The 20,287-nt window shown below is 41.4% G+C and overlaps 1 protein-coding gene across 9 annotated transcripts in view; it reads right to left on the bottom strand.

Moving 5' to 3' along the window:
- TJP3 (tight junction protein 3) overlaps positions 1-20,287 on the bottom strand; it is a 115,198-nt gene that overhangs the window by 56,668 nt on the left and 38,243 nt on the right. For all 9 annotated transcript variants that reach the window (XM_056573578.1, XM_056573558.1, XM_056573576.1 and 6 more), the window contains exons 2-6: positions 13,447-13,503; positions 7,898-8,022; positions 6,177-6,279; positions 241-811; positions 49-152 (exon numbers count right to left, since the gene is read on the bottom strand). In XM_056573578.1, the coding sequence (XP_056429553.1) occupies positions 49-152; positions 241-811; positions 6,177-6,279; positions 7,898-8,022; positions 13,447-13,494 (951 nt within the window). In that variant the 5' untranslated portion in view covers positions 13,495-13,503. The remainder of the gene's footprint in view (positions 1-48; positions 153-240; positions 812-6,176; positions 6,280-7,897; positions 8,023-13,446; positions 13,504-20,287) is intronic.

Genomic DNA, 20,287 nt, shown 5'->3' with positions numbered 1-20,287 from the left:
AAAGATAAAGAAGCAAAAAAATGAAAATGCAAGTGAGGAGTCAATAACCTTGAGAATAAGGTCGCCCTCCTGCAGGGATTTCTCCTGAGCCGCCAGACCAGTCTCTGTAATGTGTTTAATGAAGATCTGACTGCCCAGCTTTAAACCATATTCTGTGGGAATAAAGCAGATTAGAAAGATATGTATGTGGATTTGTGGTTATTTACAGAGAATTATGATCAATGGTGAACTGCAGCATACCTTGATTCTCCGTGCTTTTCACCAGTACAGTTTTAACAGGTTTGGATGGTACATCCTGAATGGGCAGACGTTTGAACCCAGATATCAGTTGTAGGCCATTGTGGTCCCTTCCCCATGCTTCACTGCTGGATCCCCTCCTTGAGTAGTCTCCTGCCTCACTCACAGAACCTTCCACACCACTACCAGCATCATTCATTCTACTGGAAGCCCTTGTATCACTTCCAGAACTATATTTCTCTTTACCAGTCCTCCTCCTTGAATAATTTCCTGCTTCACTTCCCCCACCCCTGGTCCTGCGGTGTCTTGCATGGTTTGAAGATGGTGTGCGAGACCCTCCAGAACTACGTCCACTCGAAGAATCTCCTTCATAACCCTGTGCTGTATCCTCATGAGGGTCTCTGCTAGAACTTGCATATCTTTCTCTCCACTGCACAGGGGAATCTGGTTGGTCTTCATTTCTGCTGTAGGAATCAGGTAGGTATCCTGAAGTGTGAGGTGTTCGTGAGGGTCCTGTAGATGCTAGTACAGAGTTGCTTACAGGAATTTGAATTTTCTTAGGCCGCTTTACTGTCTGGAACAGGAAAACAGCAAAAAAATAAATAAATAAAAATAAAAGTATTACTATACTATATTACGTATTACTAGACTATTACTATATATTTTTTCATTTTATCTAAAATCTAAATTATTGCACAATATGTCACAGAAACAACGGGAGGCAAAAATAAATGAAGTCTGATTTTATATCACCATAAATATTAAAGGGTATTTTTCACCAGCATGACAGCTCTGTCTATAGAGTGATTTATAAATGTATTATTGCAGAGAACAGGATCCAAGTTATTGCACAAGTGCTCAAAGGCTTCTACTCTCCCTGCCAACCCTAATTCTTCAGTCTAATCCTAGGAAGGACAGATTAAGCAGGGCCGCTTGGGTAGGTAGAAGCTGCCGGGCACCACCCAGTTTCCGGGAAGTGTTCTGTGTGTTTTTATGTGAATTTCGCACATGATAAATTAATTAACACGACATGCACAACCAGTGGAAAACACCTAGCTAGTTACTTTTGTTGAAAGCAAAGTGGTAACAAATTAATGGATGCGAAAAATTAATAGATGCGAAAATGTATGCACACAAATTACACAAAAACTCAGTCCATACTAATTGATAAATCCACCCCCTCCTTGTTTTCAGCTTTACTACTTTAACCCCTTCCCGCAAATGGACGTATATTTACGTCCACTGTGGGCTCCTGCTGTATGATGTGCGTTCAGCAGCATCCATTAAGACGTTGCGATCAAAGTTGATTGCGGCATCTAAAAGCGGTAAATCCTGTTCCCGGCTAGCTCAGTGGCCTGTTCGGGACTGCCACGGCGTAACCGCTGCATCCCGATCAGCTGAGAGGACAGCGGGAGGGCTGAAGCAATGGAGCACCGATAGCACTGATCAATGCTCTCCTATGGAGAAGCATTGATTAGCGTATGCAAGCTAAAGATTGCATGTTATAGTCCCCTATGGGGATTAAAAGAAAGTGTAAAAAACAAATAAAATAAAAAAGTTATAAATATGCATTAAATGGTTAAATGGGTACTCCGGTGGAAATTTTTTTTTTTTTTTTTTTTTAAATCAAATGGTGCAAGAAAGTTAAACAGATTTGTAAATTACTTCTATTTAAAAAATCTTAATCCTTCCAGTACTTATTAGCTGCTGAATACTACAGAGGAAATTCTTTTCTTTTTGGAACACAGAGTTCTCTCCGGAAATCATGACCACAGTCCTCTCTGCTGACATCTCTGTCCATTTTAGGAACTGTCCAGAGCAGCATATGTTTTCTAAGGGGATTTTCTCCTACTCTGGACAGTTCCTAAAATGGACAGAGATGTCAACAGAGAGCACTGTGGTCATGATGTTAGCAGAGAGTTCTGTGTTCCAAAAAGAAAATAATTTCCTCTGTATTGTTCAGCAGTTAAAAAGTACTGGAAGGATTAAGATTTTTTTAATAGAAGTAATTTATTAATCTGTTTAACTTTCTGGCACCAGTTGATAAAAAAAAAAAAAAACGTTTTCCACCGAAGTACCCCTTTGACCCATTTCCTAATAAAAGTTTAAATCATCCCCTTTTCCCATTTTTCAAATGAAAAAATGTAAAAAGATGAATAAAACCTAAACGTATGGTATCACTGCGCACGATAATGTCTGAACTATTAAAATATAATGTTAATTAACCACATGGTCAAATGTGCAAGCTTAACCCCTTAAAGGAGAACTCCAGAATACAAAAATTGTCCCCATACTGCCGGCAGTAAAAAAAATAAACAGGTACATACCTTCCTTCGCTCCCCCGATGCCTCCGGTAACCGGCTCCGGCCTCCGCCGCGATCCTCTTTCTGGTTGCCGGTGATCGGCGAGTCATACTGCACTAAGCCAATCACCGGCCTACACCGGCACCTGCTGCCAGGGCCGAAAACTTCACACTGCCGCTCAGCCTATCGACGGCCGAGTGCAGTAGGACTCGCATCCAGGAAGAGGATAGCAGCGGAGGCCAGAGCCAGTTACCGGGGGAGCGAAGGAAGGCACGTACCTTTAAGGACCCAGTCATTTTTTGCACATCTGACCACTGTCACTTTAAGTATTAATAACTCTGGGATGCTTTTTACCTTTCATTCTGATTCAGAGACTGTTTTTTCGTGACATATTCTACTTTATGTTAGTGGTAAAATTTTGTGGATACTTGTATCATTTCTTGGTGAAAAATTCCAAATTTTTATGAAAAAATTAAAACCGTTGCTTTTTTTTTACTTTGAAGCTCTCTGCTTATAAGGAAAATGTATATTCCAAATAAATTATATATTGATTCACATATACAACATGTCTACTTTATGTTTGCATCATAAAGCTTACATGTTTTTACTTTTGGAAGACATGTGAGGGCTTCAAAGTATAGCAGCAATTTTCAAAATGTTCTGCATATTTTCTAAATCAAAATTTTTCAGGGACCAGTTCAGTTTGGAAGTGGATTTGAAGGGCCTTCATATTAGAAATACACCATAAATGATCCCATTATAAAAACTGCACCCCTCAAAGTATTCAAAGTGACATTCAAAAGGTTTGCTAAGGTGTTGAGATGTTTCACAGGAATAGCAGCAAATTGAAGGAGAAAATTGAAAATCTTCATTTTTTTTACACTCGCATGTTCTTGTAGACCCAATTTTTGAATTTTTACAAGGGGTAAAAGGAGAGAAATCTTCCTAAAATGTGTAACCCAATTTCTCTCAAGTAAGGTACCTCATATGTGTATGTCAAGTGTTCGGCGGGCGCAGTAGAGGGCTCAGAAGGGAAGGAGAGATAGTGGGATTTTGGAGAGTGAGTTTTTCTGAAATGGTTTTTGGGGGGCATGAAGCCACTATGGTGCTAGAACCGCAAAAAAAAAAAAAAAAAACACATGGCATGCTATTTTGGAAACTACACCCCTCAAGGAACGTAACAAGGGGAACAGTGAGCCTTAACACCCCACTGGTGTTTGACGACTTTTCGTTAAATTTGGATGTGTAAAATTATTATAATTTTTTTTTTTTTAACCAAAAATGCTAGTTTTCCCCCAAATTTTACATGGGGTAATAGGAGAAAATGCCCCCCAAAATTTGTAAACCCATTTCTTCTGAGTATGGAAATACCCCATGTGTGGACGTCAAGTGCACTGCTGGCGCACTACAATGCTCATTAGAGAAGGAGTCACATTTGGCTTTTGGAAAGCAAATTTTGCTGAAATAGTTTTTGGGGGGCATGTCGCATTTAAGAAACCCCTTTGGTGCCAGAAGAGGAAAAATAAAAACCCCCATGGTATACTATTTTGGAAACTACACCCCTCAAGGAACGTAACAAGGGGTACAGTGAGCCTTAACACCTCACAGGTGTTTGATGACTTTTTAAAGTTGGATGTGTAAATGAATGCTGGGAGTTGTAGATTTTGCAACATCTGGAGGGCTACAGTTTAGAAACCACTGTATAGTGGTCTTAAACTGTAGCCCTCCAGATGTTAATAGGCAACTCACTGGCTTCCGTAAGATCCAGGGAGCCAGCCTCACAACATCGCCGCCCGCCGATATCTGTAGCCGATTGCCGCCCGCAGCCTCCGCCGATGGGTAAGTGGACTTCGGCGCCGGTCCCCATATGTTTCCCCGTTCTGCCAGGCCTATTGTGGGTGGGCAGTACGGGGAAACCGAAAGTTAACCCCCCCCGCCCCGATCTGCTATTGGTTGTTGCGTCTATACGACCAATAGCACGGATAGGAGGGGGTGGCACCCCAGCCACCTCACCCCTATCCCTTCAGGAACCCCGATCCCCCTTATTTTCCGGGTCACCATAGACCGGCGATTTGTGGCGATCGCCGACATGGGGGGGGGGTCTAATGACCTCCCTGGGCATTTGCACGGGGTGCCTGCTGATCGATATCAGCAGTCACCCTGGTCCGGTCCCAGCCCGGCGCGCGGCAGGGACCGAAATTTCCACGGGCGTACAGGTACATCCTGGGTCCTTAAGTACCAGGGTGTCAGGATGTACCCGTACGCCCTGGGTCTTTAACAGGTTAAAAAAAATTCCAAAGTCCAGAAATGCGCATTTTTGGTCACTTCATATACTAGACAAAAATGAATAAAAAGGTGCCATCAAAATAAAAATGGTCCCAATAAAAAATACAGATCACGTCACAAAAAATGAGCCCTCATACATCCCTATATGCAGAAAAATAAAAAAGTTAGAGGGGTCAGAAGTGGAAAATTTTAAGCATACTAATTTCCGTACAAAAATTTTGATTTTTTTTTTTAAAGTAGTAAAATAAAACAAAACCTACATAAATTGAGTATCATTTTCATTGTATGGACCTGCAGAATTAAGACAATGTGATAATTGTATGGACCTACAGACTTAAGATAATGTGATAATGTGTTTTTACCGAAAGATGAACTGGGTAGACACGGAAGCCCACAAAAGTTGCAAATTTTTTTTTTTTTTCAAACTTTGCCCTACAAATCATTTTTTGCTTGTTTCACTGTATATTTGGAGGTAAAATGAGTGATGTCATTACAAAGTACAATTGGTGACGCAAAAAAACAAGCCCTCATACTGGTCTTTAGATAAAAAACTGAAGAGTTATATATATTAGAAGGTGAGGAGGAAAAAAACAAAACCTCAAAAAAAATTTAAAATAAAAAGGCCCGGTCCTGAAAGGGTTAAAGTAAAAGCTGAACTTTGCTGTATAACACAATGTTATTCAACATGTGTTAAATAAAAATAGGTCTGTCACGCCAAGTCATTTTAATAGCTACAACAAAGATTTTATCTCCTCGTGGTATCTATATGGTAAAATGACTGGCCATTGCCATGGCATAGAAGAAATGACTTCCTTACAAGATGGAAACATATAAAGCATCTTCGCTAATAATGAATAACTCCGAAGTCATAATCAGTCTAAAGCCTGACTCTCAAACCCCAGCTGTTTATTTACGTACACGTATCAAGAATTTTTGGGTAGAAAAGGTGGCAACTAACTGTACAATATAAGACTGTCTTGGGGCATATGTGCACTGAGTTTTACACAAGAGATTTGTAAAACAAGAGATTTGTGAAAAATATCGCATAGGAAAAGTCAAGGTATTCTCTACAGTGACCCGTCATTTTCCTTCTTAGAAAGGCATCTAAAACCTGGTTGCTATCACTAATTCCATCACTTTCTCTCATTTATACAAAAACTCACCAAAAGAAAAAAAAAATTCAGCCCTTAGCAACAACTCACAGTGCAGTTTTTATTCTTCTCCATGGTAGAAAGGTCAGTGGTCTTTTTTTGTGCATGTGTTTTTTCTACATTGATTCATAAATTAAGTCCCATGGACATAAAAATGTCACTGTTTATTTGTACTAGACAAAACAGAAAGTCATCTTACCACATTAGCAGATTTGGCACAGGATTTCAGCGTGTGAATAGCAAATGAGGAAGTGACATTTTCCATAGATACACCATTCACCATCACAATGCGATCTCTGGTCCTGGAGAATCCAAAATATAGAGAAATATTAGAGCAACAATAAAAGTTTTCTAGTCTTAATAAATTCCTAGGATAGACCATTTAAACTATTAATATAAGAATGGTAGGGGTCTAACTCCGAGCACCCCCATTGATAGGCTACTACTAGTATGGATAGGCCTAGGCAAATATGGACGTAGCTCCAGCTCTCAAGCAAGCACTTTGACTCTGCTAACAGCAGACCAGCAAGATGGCTGGAAGTAAGACCCCCAACAATCTAATATTGGTGGCCTAAACAGAGAATAAAACGTGTTATGCTTGGCATTCAAAAGCACAGTTTTAGAGATGTTGCATTGTTTGTTACTGTATTGCACTGTTAAAGTTGAAGTTCTACTTTTAAAGAGGCAGTAAATCCCATATAGACATTGGACTCAAATGGTGTTGACCACACTTTGGTCAGGGGCTGCTCTCTGCCAACACTTCTGTTTGATAGAGGATGCAGTGTTGGTACATGGTTGAGGCCGCTCAGTAGGAATTCTTAGAAAATGTTGCAAGGACCCTTGGAGGCACAAATGAGATTTGAGTGCAAACCTGTACACCTTGTTTACCTCAGTAAGTGACTGTAACCAAGTTTTAGGTGCCTTTTCAAGAGAAATAAAACATGTTGTTTCTACACCAACTATCTAACAACATTTCAGTCCCTCGGCCATACTGGGAGGCCTAGTTCACATCTACGTCAGAAGCGCTGTTCATGGTCTCAGACCGAGTTTTGTTCACCGCAGAAAAATGGTGCCGAAGGTCCATTGCACCACGGAGACCAATAGTTCTCGACTGATTCCCATTGACTTCAATGGGGTCCATCGAATTTCAGTCTGGTGTCTGTTTATTTACCAAGATTTAAGCAGTATAAGGAAAAAATAAATACTGCTTGCAGTATTTTATTTTTTGTTTACGCTCAGTAAATGATTCTGCAATGGAGCTCCCCAAATGGAGCTTCAATGCAGATGTGAACACAGCCTAAGAAACATGAGAAAATCTGTTTGCAAAAACTTTTTATATAATGTAAATAATACAATTTGTTATGTATTGTCTGTTATGCAAGTCTACTGCCACTATATGGTTCTGTAGCTGAGAGGTTCTGAAATAGTATAGCAATGTCCGTTATTTTTATTTTGTTTGTCACATATGTAAAAAAAAAAAAAAACACTCTTTGGTTTCTTGTTCAGTGTCCATTTTTGTTTGACCATTAAAAAGACATAGCAATGCTGCCGCATCGTATTAATTGTCAACAATAATTAATTACAATACCTAACACCATTATAAGTAGATTTGTAAAATACATTGGTTAAACAATTTGTATGCTTTTGGGTGAAAATATGCTGTCCCTGCAGCAGTTGTCTGTGTGCCTCTGTGCACACAGCTAATACAGTAAGTGTGGGTGGCACAAGTGGGGTTCTGTGTTATCTACCTTATATAAAAAGTTTTTGCAAATCATAGTAACACTAAGCATTTTTATGCACTTTTTTTCTTCTGCAGTGCACAAATAAGGCCAGTTGGCTATGGGCACATCATCTCTACACCACCCTAGAACAGTTTGGAGCTATTGGAAAGGACATGTAGCATGATAAAGCTGTACATACTGCAATCTACCATCAGCAGGCCCACCACGGACCACATCAGACACAATGACAGAGTTGTCTCCATCTGTTTTAGATGGCCGATCTCTACCTCCAGAGATAGCAATGCCAAATCCTTTACGAGGGTCCTGTAGAGAGACAAATAAATTAGAATTTAATCTCCATAAAATATTTTTTTCATTATGAACATTGATGTAAACGTGACATAATCTATTATAATTAAGACATCACAATATTATGAATATGCATGATACAGTTAACTAACAGGCGAAAACAATATTAGAAAACATGAAATCATTACAACTAATGAGATTAAAAGGAATCATGTAAGATTTATTACTCAATGTTTATCATATCTATAATAATTCTTCCACCAACAGTGTAAGATTCTTCTTACCATTACAAAATATTTTAAAGGGAAGCAAGTATGTGATTTTACCATATACAGTGCCCAAAAATAAAATAAAGGGAACACTAAGATAACACATCATAGATCTGAATGAATGGACTAATCGTATGAAATACTTTCGTCTTTACATAGTTGAATGTGCTGACAACAAAATCACTAAAAAATTATCAATGGAAATCAAATTTATTAACCCATGGAGGTCTGGATATGGAGTCACCCTCAAAATCAAAGTGGAAAACCACACTACAGACTGATCCAACTTTGATGTAATATCCTTAAAACGGTAGTCCGGTGGAATTTTTTTTTTTTTTTTTTTTTAAGATCAACTGGTGCCAGAAAGTTAAACAAATTTGTAAATTACTTCTATTAAAAAATCGTAATCCTTCCAGTACTTCTTAGCGGCTGTATACTACAGAGGAAATGCTTTTCTTTTTGGATTTCTCTTCTGTCACACAGTGCTCTCTGCTGACCTCTGCTTTCCATAGCAGGAGAAAATCCCCATAGCAAACATATGCTGCTCCGGACAGTTCCTAAAATGGTCAGCAGAGAGCACTGTGGTCGTGACAGAAGAGAAATCCAAAAAGAAATGAATTTCCTCTGTAGTATACAGCTGCTAATAAGTACTTGAAGGATTACAATTTTTTAATAGAAGTAATTTACTAATCTGTTTAACTTTCTGTAGCTAGTTGATATTTATTAAAAAAAAAAAAAAAAAAAAAAAAAAGAAGAGTTTTTTTCCTGGAATACCCCTTTAAGCATGTCTCAGTCATGTCACACAGAGCAGGGAGAGGAGCAATCGGCTCCTCTCCCGACTCGTTCTCCTGATCAGCGGAGGTCTGAATACTCAGACCCCCACCAATTAAAACTTTTGACATGTCGCTAGGATATGTCAAAACTTTTTCCAAATGACAGGTACTCTTTAAAAAGGCATACTTGCCAACTCTCCCTGTACTCAAGACAAAAAAAGAGGTAAACCACCTTTTTAAATTATGCTCATTTCTACCTATTACAGCATTTCTTAGGTGCTGCTGCACACATCTTAATGCTGGCTCAGGAAGCTGTTTGCAAGGACATCCAAGAGTAAAGGTGAGAGATGAGGTGGGTTACTGTATGTCTGGTCTAGGGTCTGTGTAAAGGGCTGAGGTCTGGTGTGTGGTCTGCATTTTTTAAGGGAAGTTAGGGCTGTGTCTTATGTGCCTGCTGTAAATGGATCTCCCTGAATTAGCTTTTCAAAAGCTGGCAGGTATGCTTAAAATATCTGCTAAACTTCTTGGTGCCAGATACTACAGGGAACCTTCCCAATTCCTGCTTTGCAACAAGTCCATGCCTTAAGGAGCCACAGAGGTTTTTAAGTGATAAGGAGACATTCACAATTTTAGGAAGGTGGTTTTAAAAGAACAATCCAGGATATAAAAAGTTATGCTGTATCCTAAGGATCGGCGATAAGTGCCATATTTCAGGGCGATCCGACTGCTGGAACCCCCCGCAATTCCCTGCACGGCGACCTGGCAGGGGTAGAGCCAGGGTCGCCAGACAGGAGACCCTGGCTGTCAGTGAGGAGCGTGTGTCGTCTACCGGTAGATGGCACAACCTCCACTTCTATTGGAGCGCCAGTGATTCCCGAGTACTGTACTGGGGTCTTTCCGGCGCTTCCATAAAAAGCAATGGATCGTGTGCTTGCCTCACTGCCAGCCGGGTCCCATCCCGGAGATCACGGGGTGTTCGACTGCTGGGGAACCCCGCGATCTGACACTTATCCCCTATACTTATGTTACGTTTTTATATCCTGAAGTAGTCCTTTAATGTTAGGGCAGTTCAGTGTATATCTAAATTTACTAAAGAAAAAATACGATCTGTGCAGCTCACAGTGTCGGGCGTGCGAGGTTAACTGAATATTCTCACCCACAGAGAATAAATGTAACAAATGTTTTATAAGGGACAGGGTTTCAGTCCTCAGCACACTCCTATATAAAAATAGTATTGGACGGATGTTTTTTGTCTCAGAGAAAAGGAAAAGGATATACCGTAGTTATATATTAAACAGTTCTTTATTAAAAAATGTTAAGATTAAATAGGATAGATATTTTCATGCACTTCCCGCAGGGCCCTGCGGAAGTGCTTTGTGAAAATTCTTACAATATTAGATACCGTGTATACATATATATTCCCAAGTAAAAAATTATATAAAATACATAAAATAATATAAAAATTGCAAGGAATAACGTGGATAGTGATTGTTATTATTCCAATATTGCTAGAATGACTTCTGGAAACATTAAATCCTGAAAAAATATCCTAATAAATGGATAATATCTTTGTGGTTGTCCGTAGCAACCTCCTATGAAGTCAATCTTATTACCAAACTAAACTCATTAATCCTGTAAAATTAGATTCTCATAAAAGAAAATGTCCTGCAAAGAAAAATCCTGTATGTGAAAAGTCCTGTGCATGGAAAATCCTGTGTATGAAAAAAACCTACATATAACAAATCCTGCAAAAAGAAAAAGGAAAAAAAGTCCTGCAACAGATTTCTGCAAGATCCTAATAGGTCCTCCAACTGTTAAATAATAACACAGTTCATGCAGCTTTAAGTGGCGCTCCGTATTGTACTCCGTGCGTTATAAATATGTTGGTGCCTGAAATGTGAAAGTTGTCGGCACTCCTGCGATACCGATCTACGGGTTTTTTCTGCTCAAGCTGGGATGGTGTTGGTATACCGTACTCACCAGCGAGCTCCGGTGTAGGTGAGCGGCGGCAGGCGTTATCGTCAGAGTGTGCTTTCGGCGGCGTCTGACGTCAGCGATCAGCTGATGGCAGGTCAGCTGATCGGATATGGAGCACGGGTCAGCTGATCAGGTAAGGAACGCTCGCTTTCAAACGGCTTTTTCTTTGCCACAATTAATTCAAATAAAGAGTTCTCTGTGGAGGTACAATGCAGTACTCAGTTGCAATGTCCAAAGTAGGCTGTTATCAGCTAATGCAGGTATTCGAATGTTATAGTCATCCTTGGAGAATCCTAAGGAACAAAGTCCACATATTTCTCACAATGTGAACAGGGGTCAATACGCTCCGGTATCTGTATATTTAACCAAAGGATAAATTGGCCAGCACTATTGATCCAAACAAGCCAGGTTTTTACAATCCAATTTATCCTTTGGTTGTATTACACATACGGGGGAGTGGCTACCTCCATGTTGGCTCCTGCACCCCACCCACCTCTATTAGGTGTATATAAGGTGCCTTGGATGTTTCAGACCTTGCAATGCATGTTGTACTGTTCACACAGAGTCATATACACAGTGTAGGGTCCGTCCCAGAATGAGGTCACCTTACCGTGGTGGGATGGTCCACGCTATTTGGCGCCATATTTGCAAGCTAAGTACCTCATATTTTCATAGTTTCATATCTTCATTTATTGCATTACAGCTGTATAGCTTTTCATGTTCTATCTATATACTCACGTTTTATCTATATACTCATGTTTCATCTATATCTTTGTGCTGGCAGTGTGCTGCTGTATTCTCCTGTTGCTGTATATTTAACCAAACGCGTTTCGGGGTATTAATATAAGGTTATGTAACCCCTTCTTCAGTCGTGCATGCATATCCGTATCCATATCCGATCAGCTGACCTGCCATCAGCTGATCGCTGACGTCAGACACCGCCGAAAGCACACGCTGAGGATAACGCCTGCCGCCGCTCACCTACACCGGAGCTCGCTGGTGAGTACGGTATACCAACACCATCCCAGCTTGAGCTGAAAAAACCCGTAGATCGGTATCGCAGGAGTGGTGAGTGGCGACAACTTTCACATTTCAGGCACCAACATATTTATAAACGCACGGAGTACAATACGGAGCGCCACTTAAAGCTGCATGAACTGTGTTATTATTTAACAGGTGGAGGACCTATTAGGATCTTAGAAATCTGTTGCAGGACTTTTTCCTTTTGCAGGATTTGTTATATGTAGGACTTTTTCATACACAGGATTTTCCATACACAGGACTTTTCACATACAGGATTTTTCTTTGCAGGACATTTTCTTTTATGAGAATCAAATTTTACAGTATTAATGAGTTTCATTTGGTAATAAGATTAACTTCATAGGAGGTTGCTACAGACAACCACAAAGATATCATCCATTTATTAGGATATTTTTTCAGAATTTAATGTTTCCAGAAGTCATTCTAGCAATATTGGAATAATAACAATCACTATCCACGTTATTCCTTGCAATTTTTATATTATTTTATATAATTTTTTACTTGGGAATATATATGTATACACAGTATCTAATATTGTAAGAATTTTCACAAAGCACTTCCGCAGGGCCCTGCGGTAAGTGCATGAAAATGCCTATCCTATTTAATCCTAAAAATTTTTAATGAAGAACTGTTTAATATATAACTATATTCTTTTCCTTTTCTCTGAGACAAAAAACATCCGTCCAATACTATTTTTATATAGGAGTGTGCTGAGGACTGAAACCCTGTCCCTTATATATCTAAATTTAGGCCTACATTACAGAAGTTATTTGATCTCCGTCTTTTGCACTACTGGACTTAATAGCAGCTTCTCCCCTACTATTCATAGAAGAAAGTTATGGTTCATACACCTTTCTCACTAAGGGCATATGGTACCTAGTTGTAGTTAAACCGACAGTTCATACAATAAGCACTATGGAAGAATGGCAAATTTGTGGCACTCACCCTTGTAGTATTAAAACTTATTTTCCTTTATAGGATCACATTAATATACAGGATGACATGGATACATTGCAGAGGAACAGGCATCAGCCGTTTTCCATAGACTTACACTTCTATTCTCAAGTTGAAATGTATGTACCCTGAAACCATTCTGAGCAAAGACATTTTCATACTAGAATGATTAATGATGCAAATCTATCTTTTCATGACATTAAAGAGATTGTACAGAATAAAATTGTATCTTGTGTGTTTTTTTCTAGCCTCTTTCCTTCTTTCTACATTAAGTCAATAATAAACATCTTGGCATGAACTAGATGTTCCATGTACACCTATGTCTAAAAACTACAGGTGTCAGTAAAGCTGTATACATATCAGGCCAATAAAACCCATTTTATCTTCCAGAGAATTCACAAACAAAAATCACAGAACACACTTACCCTGGCCAGTGTGACAGTATATTGCTCCCATATAGTCATTTCCTCCATTTCAGACACCTTGTAAGAAAGAAAATATATATTCCATATCAACAGCTTTCATTTACATTGTGAAATACATTACATTTTGGACATTTTCTTTTCAGAATGGTCATGTGCTGCTGCCACTTCTCCATTCAATATTGGTAGGTACAGTATGTGGATCTTCCAAGTGTCATATACTTTGTTATTGATCAGGGGTGCTGAATAAAAGAAGCACAGTATGAGGTTCACACTGACTTATTGGGTCATGTACATTAACCCCTTAAGGACTCAGCCCATTTTGGCCTTAAGGACTCAGACAATTAAATTTTTACGTTTTCATTTTTTCCTCCTCGCCTTCTAAAAATCATAACTTTTATATTTTCATCCACAGACTAGTATGAGGGCTTGTTTTTTGCGTGACCAGTTGTCCTTTGTAATGACATCACTCATTATATCATAAAATGTATGGCGCAACCAAAAAACACTATTTTTGTGGGGAAATTAAAACGAAAAACGCAATTTTGCTAATTTTGGAAGGTTTTGTTTTCACGCCGTACAATTTATGGTAAAAATGACATGTGTTCTTTATTCTGAGGGTCAATACGATTAAAATGATACCCATTATTATATACTTTTATATTATTGTTGCGCTTAAAAAAAATCAAACTTTTTAACCAAATTAGTACGTTTATAATCCCTTTATTTTGATGACCTCTAACTTTTTTATTTTTCCGTATAAGTGGCGGTATGGGGGCTCATTTTTTGCGCCATGATCTGTACTTTTTTTTTATACCACATTTGCATATAAAAAACTTTTAATACATTTTTTATAATTTTTTTTTAATAAAATGTATTTAAAAAGTAGGAATTTTGGACTTTTTTATTTTTTTTTCGTTCACGCCGTTCACCGTACGGGATCATTAACATTTTATTTTAATAGTTTGGACATTTACGCACGCGGCGATACCAAATATGTCTATAAAAAAAAGTTTTTTATGCTTTTTGGGGGTAAAATAGGAAAAAACGGACGTTTTTCACTTTTTTTTTTAGGGGATTTTTCACTTTTTTTTTTACACTTGAATAGTCCCCATAGGGGACTATTCATAGCAATACCATGATTGCTAATACTGATCTGTTCTATGTATAGGACATAGAACAGATCAGTATTATCGGTCATCTCCTGCTCTGGTCTGCTCGATCACAGACCAGAGCAGGAGACGCCGGGAGCCGCACGGAGGAAGGAGAGGGGACCTCCGTGCGGCGTTATGAATGATCGGATCCCAGCAGCAGCGCTGCGGGCGATCCGATCGTTCATTTAAATGGCGAACTGCCGCAGATGCCGGGATCTGTATTGATCCCGGCACCTGAGGGGTTAATGGCGGACGCCCGCGAGATCGCGGGCGTCGGCCATTGCCGGCGGGTCCCTGGCTGCGATCAGCAGCCGGGATCAGCCGCGCATAACACGGGCATCGCTCCGATGCCCGCGGTTATGCTTAGGATGTAAATGTACGTCCTGGTGCGTTAAGTACCACCTCACCAGGACGTACATTTACGTCCTGCGTCCTTAAGGGGTTAAAAAGATTAATGATTTAGTTGATAACTAAATCTGTGTTCTCCCTTTCTTAAAGGTTTGGTTGTACCAAGACTTGTATGTTAGAACCAATGTTGCTGGACAAAGAAGAAACCAAAGTTGTGAGAAAACCAAAATTTGAGCTCACAGGTAAACTACAGACCCGATTGTTAGGAAACCAATGGTATTTGATTAAAGAGTACCTGTCATCAAAAAACTTTATATTTTGTTAATCAATGTATTAGAAACAACTTTCTAATAACATGTGAACAAAAATATATATTTATGTTTTTTTTACTTTTAGAAACCGACCACTAGAGGTCTCATGCCAGCTGGCCAGCAGCATGAGTCCAAACTTTCAGTGCAGCCGGATACTGAAGAGCACAGCGTAGCTCCCTGCCTGTCAATTAGACAGGCAGGAGCAAGCTCTGTAAATGGCAGGCAGGACGGTTGCCTGCTACAATGAACACTGTGCGACACTGTGTGTCTGCGATCTCTTTGTACCTAACTAGTGCTGGGCGGTATAGTGGTTCATACTGAATACCCAAACATTTTTTATTGCAAGATATTAATTTTTGCCCATACAGCAATACTGGTTGGGGCCCCCCCCCCCCCCTCCAATGAGTGAATTATCCGCAGCACGCTGTCCCCATATCAGGGAACTAATCATATGTGACCCGCAAGCACTGTTCTGCTTTTCTTCCGCCCCCCAATGAATTAACAGCTGCCCCCACATCATGTCACCCGTAAGCGCTCCTCTGCTCATCCTCCTATGAGTTGTGGGCCGCCGGTGCTAGAAATATGTACTGTACTACAAATAACGTTGCCCAGCCTGCAAAAATAAACAAAATAAACTTAAACTCACCTTCCAACGTTCCCCGTTACCGGCCTCACGTTCCCTCCGCTGCGGTCCTGGGGATGGGAATTTCACAGAGCCGTCAGCCTATCACCGGCCGCAGCAATGTCCCGCCTCGGCCACTGATAGGCTGAGCCCACTGTCATGTTTGTAGCAGGCCGGCTTCATACATGACAGTGCAGCGATGTGCCGCCCCGGCCAAAGATAGGCTGGCGGCTCTGTGACTTTCCCATCCCAAGGAAACAGCAAGAGGACCGCAGCACAGGACAGTGAAGACTGTACCAGAGCCCAAGAAACGTTATTTGTAGTAAAGCACAGATTTCTAGCGCCGGCAGCCCGCAACTCATAGGAGGATGAGCAGAGGAGCGCTTGCGGGTGACATGATGTGGGGACATATGTGGGTACACCCGATAATTCATTGGGGGGGGGGGGGGGTGTTAGAACAGAAGCGGCGCCCAGGACACATGGGGGGGTAATACCGTGGAACCGCCACTTACAAAAATACCGTGATACACGTTTTTGCTCATACCGCCCAGCTCTATACCTAACGTAGCCTTTTTCACCTAATATACATAGTTGATCTACTTATCATCTGGACCACTAGCAAAGTATCACAACTATCATAATTAAAGTATGTAAATCAAATTTAAGGGTTGCCAGAAAGTCATACAGATTTGTAAATTACTTTACAAAAAATCTTAATCCTTCCAGTAATTATAAAATGTTGTATAATCCAGAGAAAGTTGTGTATTTTTTTCCAGTCTACCCAAAGTGCTCTCAGATGCCTGTTTGTGTCAGGAACTGTCCAGAGCATAAGGGTATGTTCACACTACGGAATTCCATGGTGTGAACTTAGCATTAGTGTGAATGGGTCTCCGCGAGAACCGTTCACACTGCGGAATTTCAGCGGCTGACAATTCCGCTGCTGAAATAGTTCCACGCAAAGAAAGAATATGTTCATTCTTTGTGCGGAAGTCTGCGAGTACTGCATAGCCGTCAATGGTGACGGCGCAGTGCAGCGCGGCCCTACCGCCGCCATCGGCTGCCAGGCTGAATCTCCGCTCGCGGAATTCTGCGAGCGGAGATTCCGTTCACACTCTGTAGTGTGAACATACCCTTAAAGGGTGTGGAAATAAAAAATAAATAAATTAATAAATACTAATTGTCCAAGGGACTAAAAACCGAGAACAATCTACTTGTCCCTCATGACTATGCACTTGTCCTGGTACATAAAATAATTTCAACCAAAATAGTATGTAAATAAGGTCTTTATTAATAGAAACTTAGTAGGCAGAGCAGTATGTCACCCCATTAGATGGATAGAGCCCCTGATAAGTTAGTCCACCCCATTAAGCCGGTATTCCCCTTCAGGAAGGTATGTCCCATTATCAGGTAGGTACGTCCCCTCATCAGGTAGGTAGACAGGTAGGGGTCCCATAGTAAGTAAATAATGCCCCAGATAAATATGTCCCCCTAGTTGGTAGGAAGGGTGGGCTCCCCCAGTAGGCAGACAGAGCTCCAGATAGATATGTCCCCCATTAGGTAGGGCTCCCCAGTATGTGGCCAGGCCCCCAGATATGCCCTCCATCAGGTGGGGCTCCCCAGGAGGTAGACAGGCCCCAGATAGATATGACCCCCGGTAGGTAGGGCTGCCATTTAAATGATTATATCCCCTAAGTAGATAGGGTTAGCCCCTGGTGGTGGGCAGGTCCTCCCTTATGTAGTAAGGTTTGAGTAAGTAACTCACTGCAACTTAGATCTTCCTGTTACCTGCAGGGACTTCCTGGCGGGGTGCCAGCGGTGAGTGACGTAATCGCACGCGCCGCACAGGACTGCAGCGTCCCAAGCAGCATGTGCGATGACATCACTCATTGCGCGCACCTCTACCAACAAAGTTCTGTGGTGTCCTGGTACCGCATCCTATCCGGTACCTTTGTATATAAGTCCCCATAGCCAGAGTCCCTAGGACGTCGGGGTTCTTCTTAACTAGCCCGCCCCTAATCACCTCTCATCTAGGTATTAGTTATCTAATAATTCTTCAGGATTTTCATATTATATATATAGGATTGTACAAGTGTATATAAATGGTTTATTACCTATGCATAGCGTAACAGGACCTGCGGGTCACGTGAGCGGGTGAACTCTATGGTTTTATGCTTGAGGACCTTTGGAGGTCCCTGTGACGTTCATCTCCCATCACTCCTTGTAACGATGAGTGACAGTTGATTGGACCAGTAAAAACAGCCCTGCCCATATAAGGGAGCGGCGGCCATTGCTCACTCTCTTTCCTTGTGGGCTGTTGATTGAGAAAGATCTGCGCTGCTGTCATCAGTGAGTTTAGGCCTGAGCCTTGCGGCGACTGCTGATATCTGCTAAATTGTGAGTGTGTCAATCCCTAAACACTCTGCAAGATCACCGGACCTTATCTATCCCCTAAATCCGGACAGATCTTCGCAATATTCCCTAATTCAGAGACTTTTGAGAAGTCAAGGTCCGCAACAACTCTCAGGTCATTGCACTAGATAGAGACTGTATTCCTGAGACTGTTACTGTTCATTGGATGTACCGCAAGCATTTAAGTAAAGTTATCCAAGTTAAAGTACCTTGTGGACCTTCAGTCATTTTATGCATGCACCTATCATTACTGGGAAGGGCGGCGATAGGCCGGAGAAGTACCTCAGCATACTAGCCCTCAGCCTGGCGTCACGAACTATAGGGTTAACATTAACCCCTCATCAACCAAAACACCCCAACTACCATACACCCCCCAAGGGCTACCACAGTTCGCTATAGGCTGCAGCACTTATATGGGCCCTCATTTACAAAGACTGGAGTGTCGGTTAGGTTTTTTTTTTCAGTGTACTCGCCTTTTTTTTCCTTGTGATTTACTAATCTGTCACCCAATTTCCCTTTCTTTCTGTCGCAGGTTTTTTTTCTGTCGCACAAAATGTATTCTGTGCGACAGAAAAAAAGTGTCTGCAAATTCTGACTACATTAGTGCTTGTACTACTACCCCCATCATGGAACAGGGTCTGTTCCATGTTGGGGGTAGTAGTACAGGGCTGAGGGATTGATCGCACCGGGTCTCACTTCTGAGACCCGATCCGATCAAAAGTTATTATGCAGGGGAGCGGGCGGTATGTTCCGATCCCCTGCAATGTACTGTAAACTTTCATTTTTAAATTCCCCACCAGAAGCCCTGAATGGCCGGGACCGAGGAGCCAATCAGGGCTCATTGGCAGAGTTTTAATGTAGAAGCGCTGTGGTGGGCAAAGATGTATAGAATCGCTGGGGGGGGGGGGGGGGTATATATCTGGCCCCTCCAGCGTTTCTATATATCTTTTCCCCTGCTGCGCTATATCAAACTTAGTGGCCGCTGCACTTGAATAAATGTACTGCCCCCCCAGCGCTATTATATATCTATACTGACCCCTGCTACGCATATACTGACCCCCGCTGTGCATATTTATATATATACTGCCCCCCCAAGCTGCGCATATTAATCTTCATATTCTCCCTCCCCTGGCTGCCAATGAATGAAAACTCTATTAGCGGGGGAGCGGAGGGCTGCTGCCCGCTCTCGCTGCTAAGAGTTTGTCATTAATAGCGGGCAGCAGCTGCATATCATGCTGTGGGGGTCAGACATATGGATATATGTCTGACCCTCGCAGCATACATATACAAATGCCGGCTCACCGCTATGAATGACAAGTAAGCTATTGGCAGCAGCAGCGGAGCCTCCGCTCCCTGCACTGCTTTACTTGTCATTCATAGCGGTGAGCTGGCACCTGTATATATAGATGCTGTAAGGGTCAGACATATATCCAAATGTCTGACCCACACAGCATGATATGCAGCTGCTGCCCGCTATGAATGACAAACTCTTAGCAGCGAGAGCGGGCAGCAGCCCTCCGTCCCCCGCTAATAGAGTTTTCATTCATTGGCAGCCAGGGGAGGGAGAACATAAAGATTAATATGCGCAGCTTGGGAGGGGGGCAGTATATATATATATATATATATATATAAAAATATGTACAGTGGGGGTCAGTATATGCACAGCGGGGGTCAGTATAGATATATAATAGCGCTGGGGGGGCAGTACATTTATTCAAGCGCAGCGGCTACTAGGTTTGATATAGCGCAGCAGGGGGAAAGATATATAGAAACGCTGGAGGGGCCAGATATAACCCCTCCCCCCAGCGATTCTATACATCTTTGCCCACCACAGCGCTTCTATATTAAAACTCTGCCAGGAGCCCTGATTGGCCATTCAGGGCTTCTTGTGGGAAATTTAAAAATGAAAGTTTACAGTACATTGCAGGGGATCGGAACATGCCGCCCGCTCCCCTGCTTAATAACTTTTGATCGGATCGGGTCTCAGAAGTGAGACCCGG

The sequence above is a fragment of the Hyla sarda genome, chromosome 1 (genome assembly GCF_029499605.1).
Source record: "Hyla sarda isolate aHylSar1 chromosome 1, aHylSar1.hap1, whole genome shotgun sequence".
In the NCBI taxonomy this organism is placed as follows: Eukaryota; Metazoa; Chordata; class Amphibia; order Anura; family Hylidae; genus Hyla; species Hyla sarda.
Note: the sequence above shows the minus strand (reverse complement) of the source record. Positions and strands in the feature narration are given on the sequence as shown.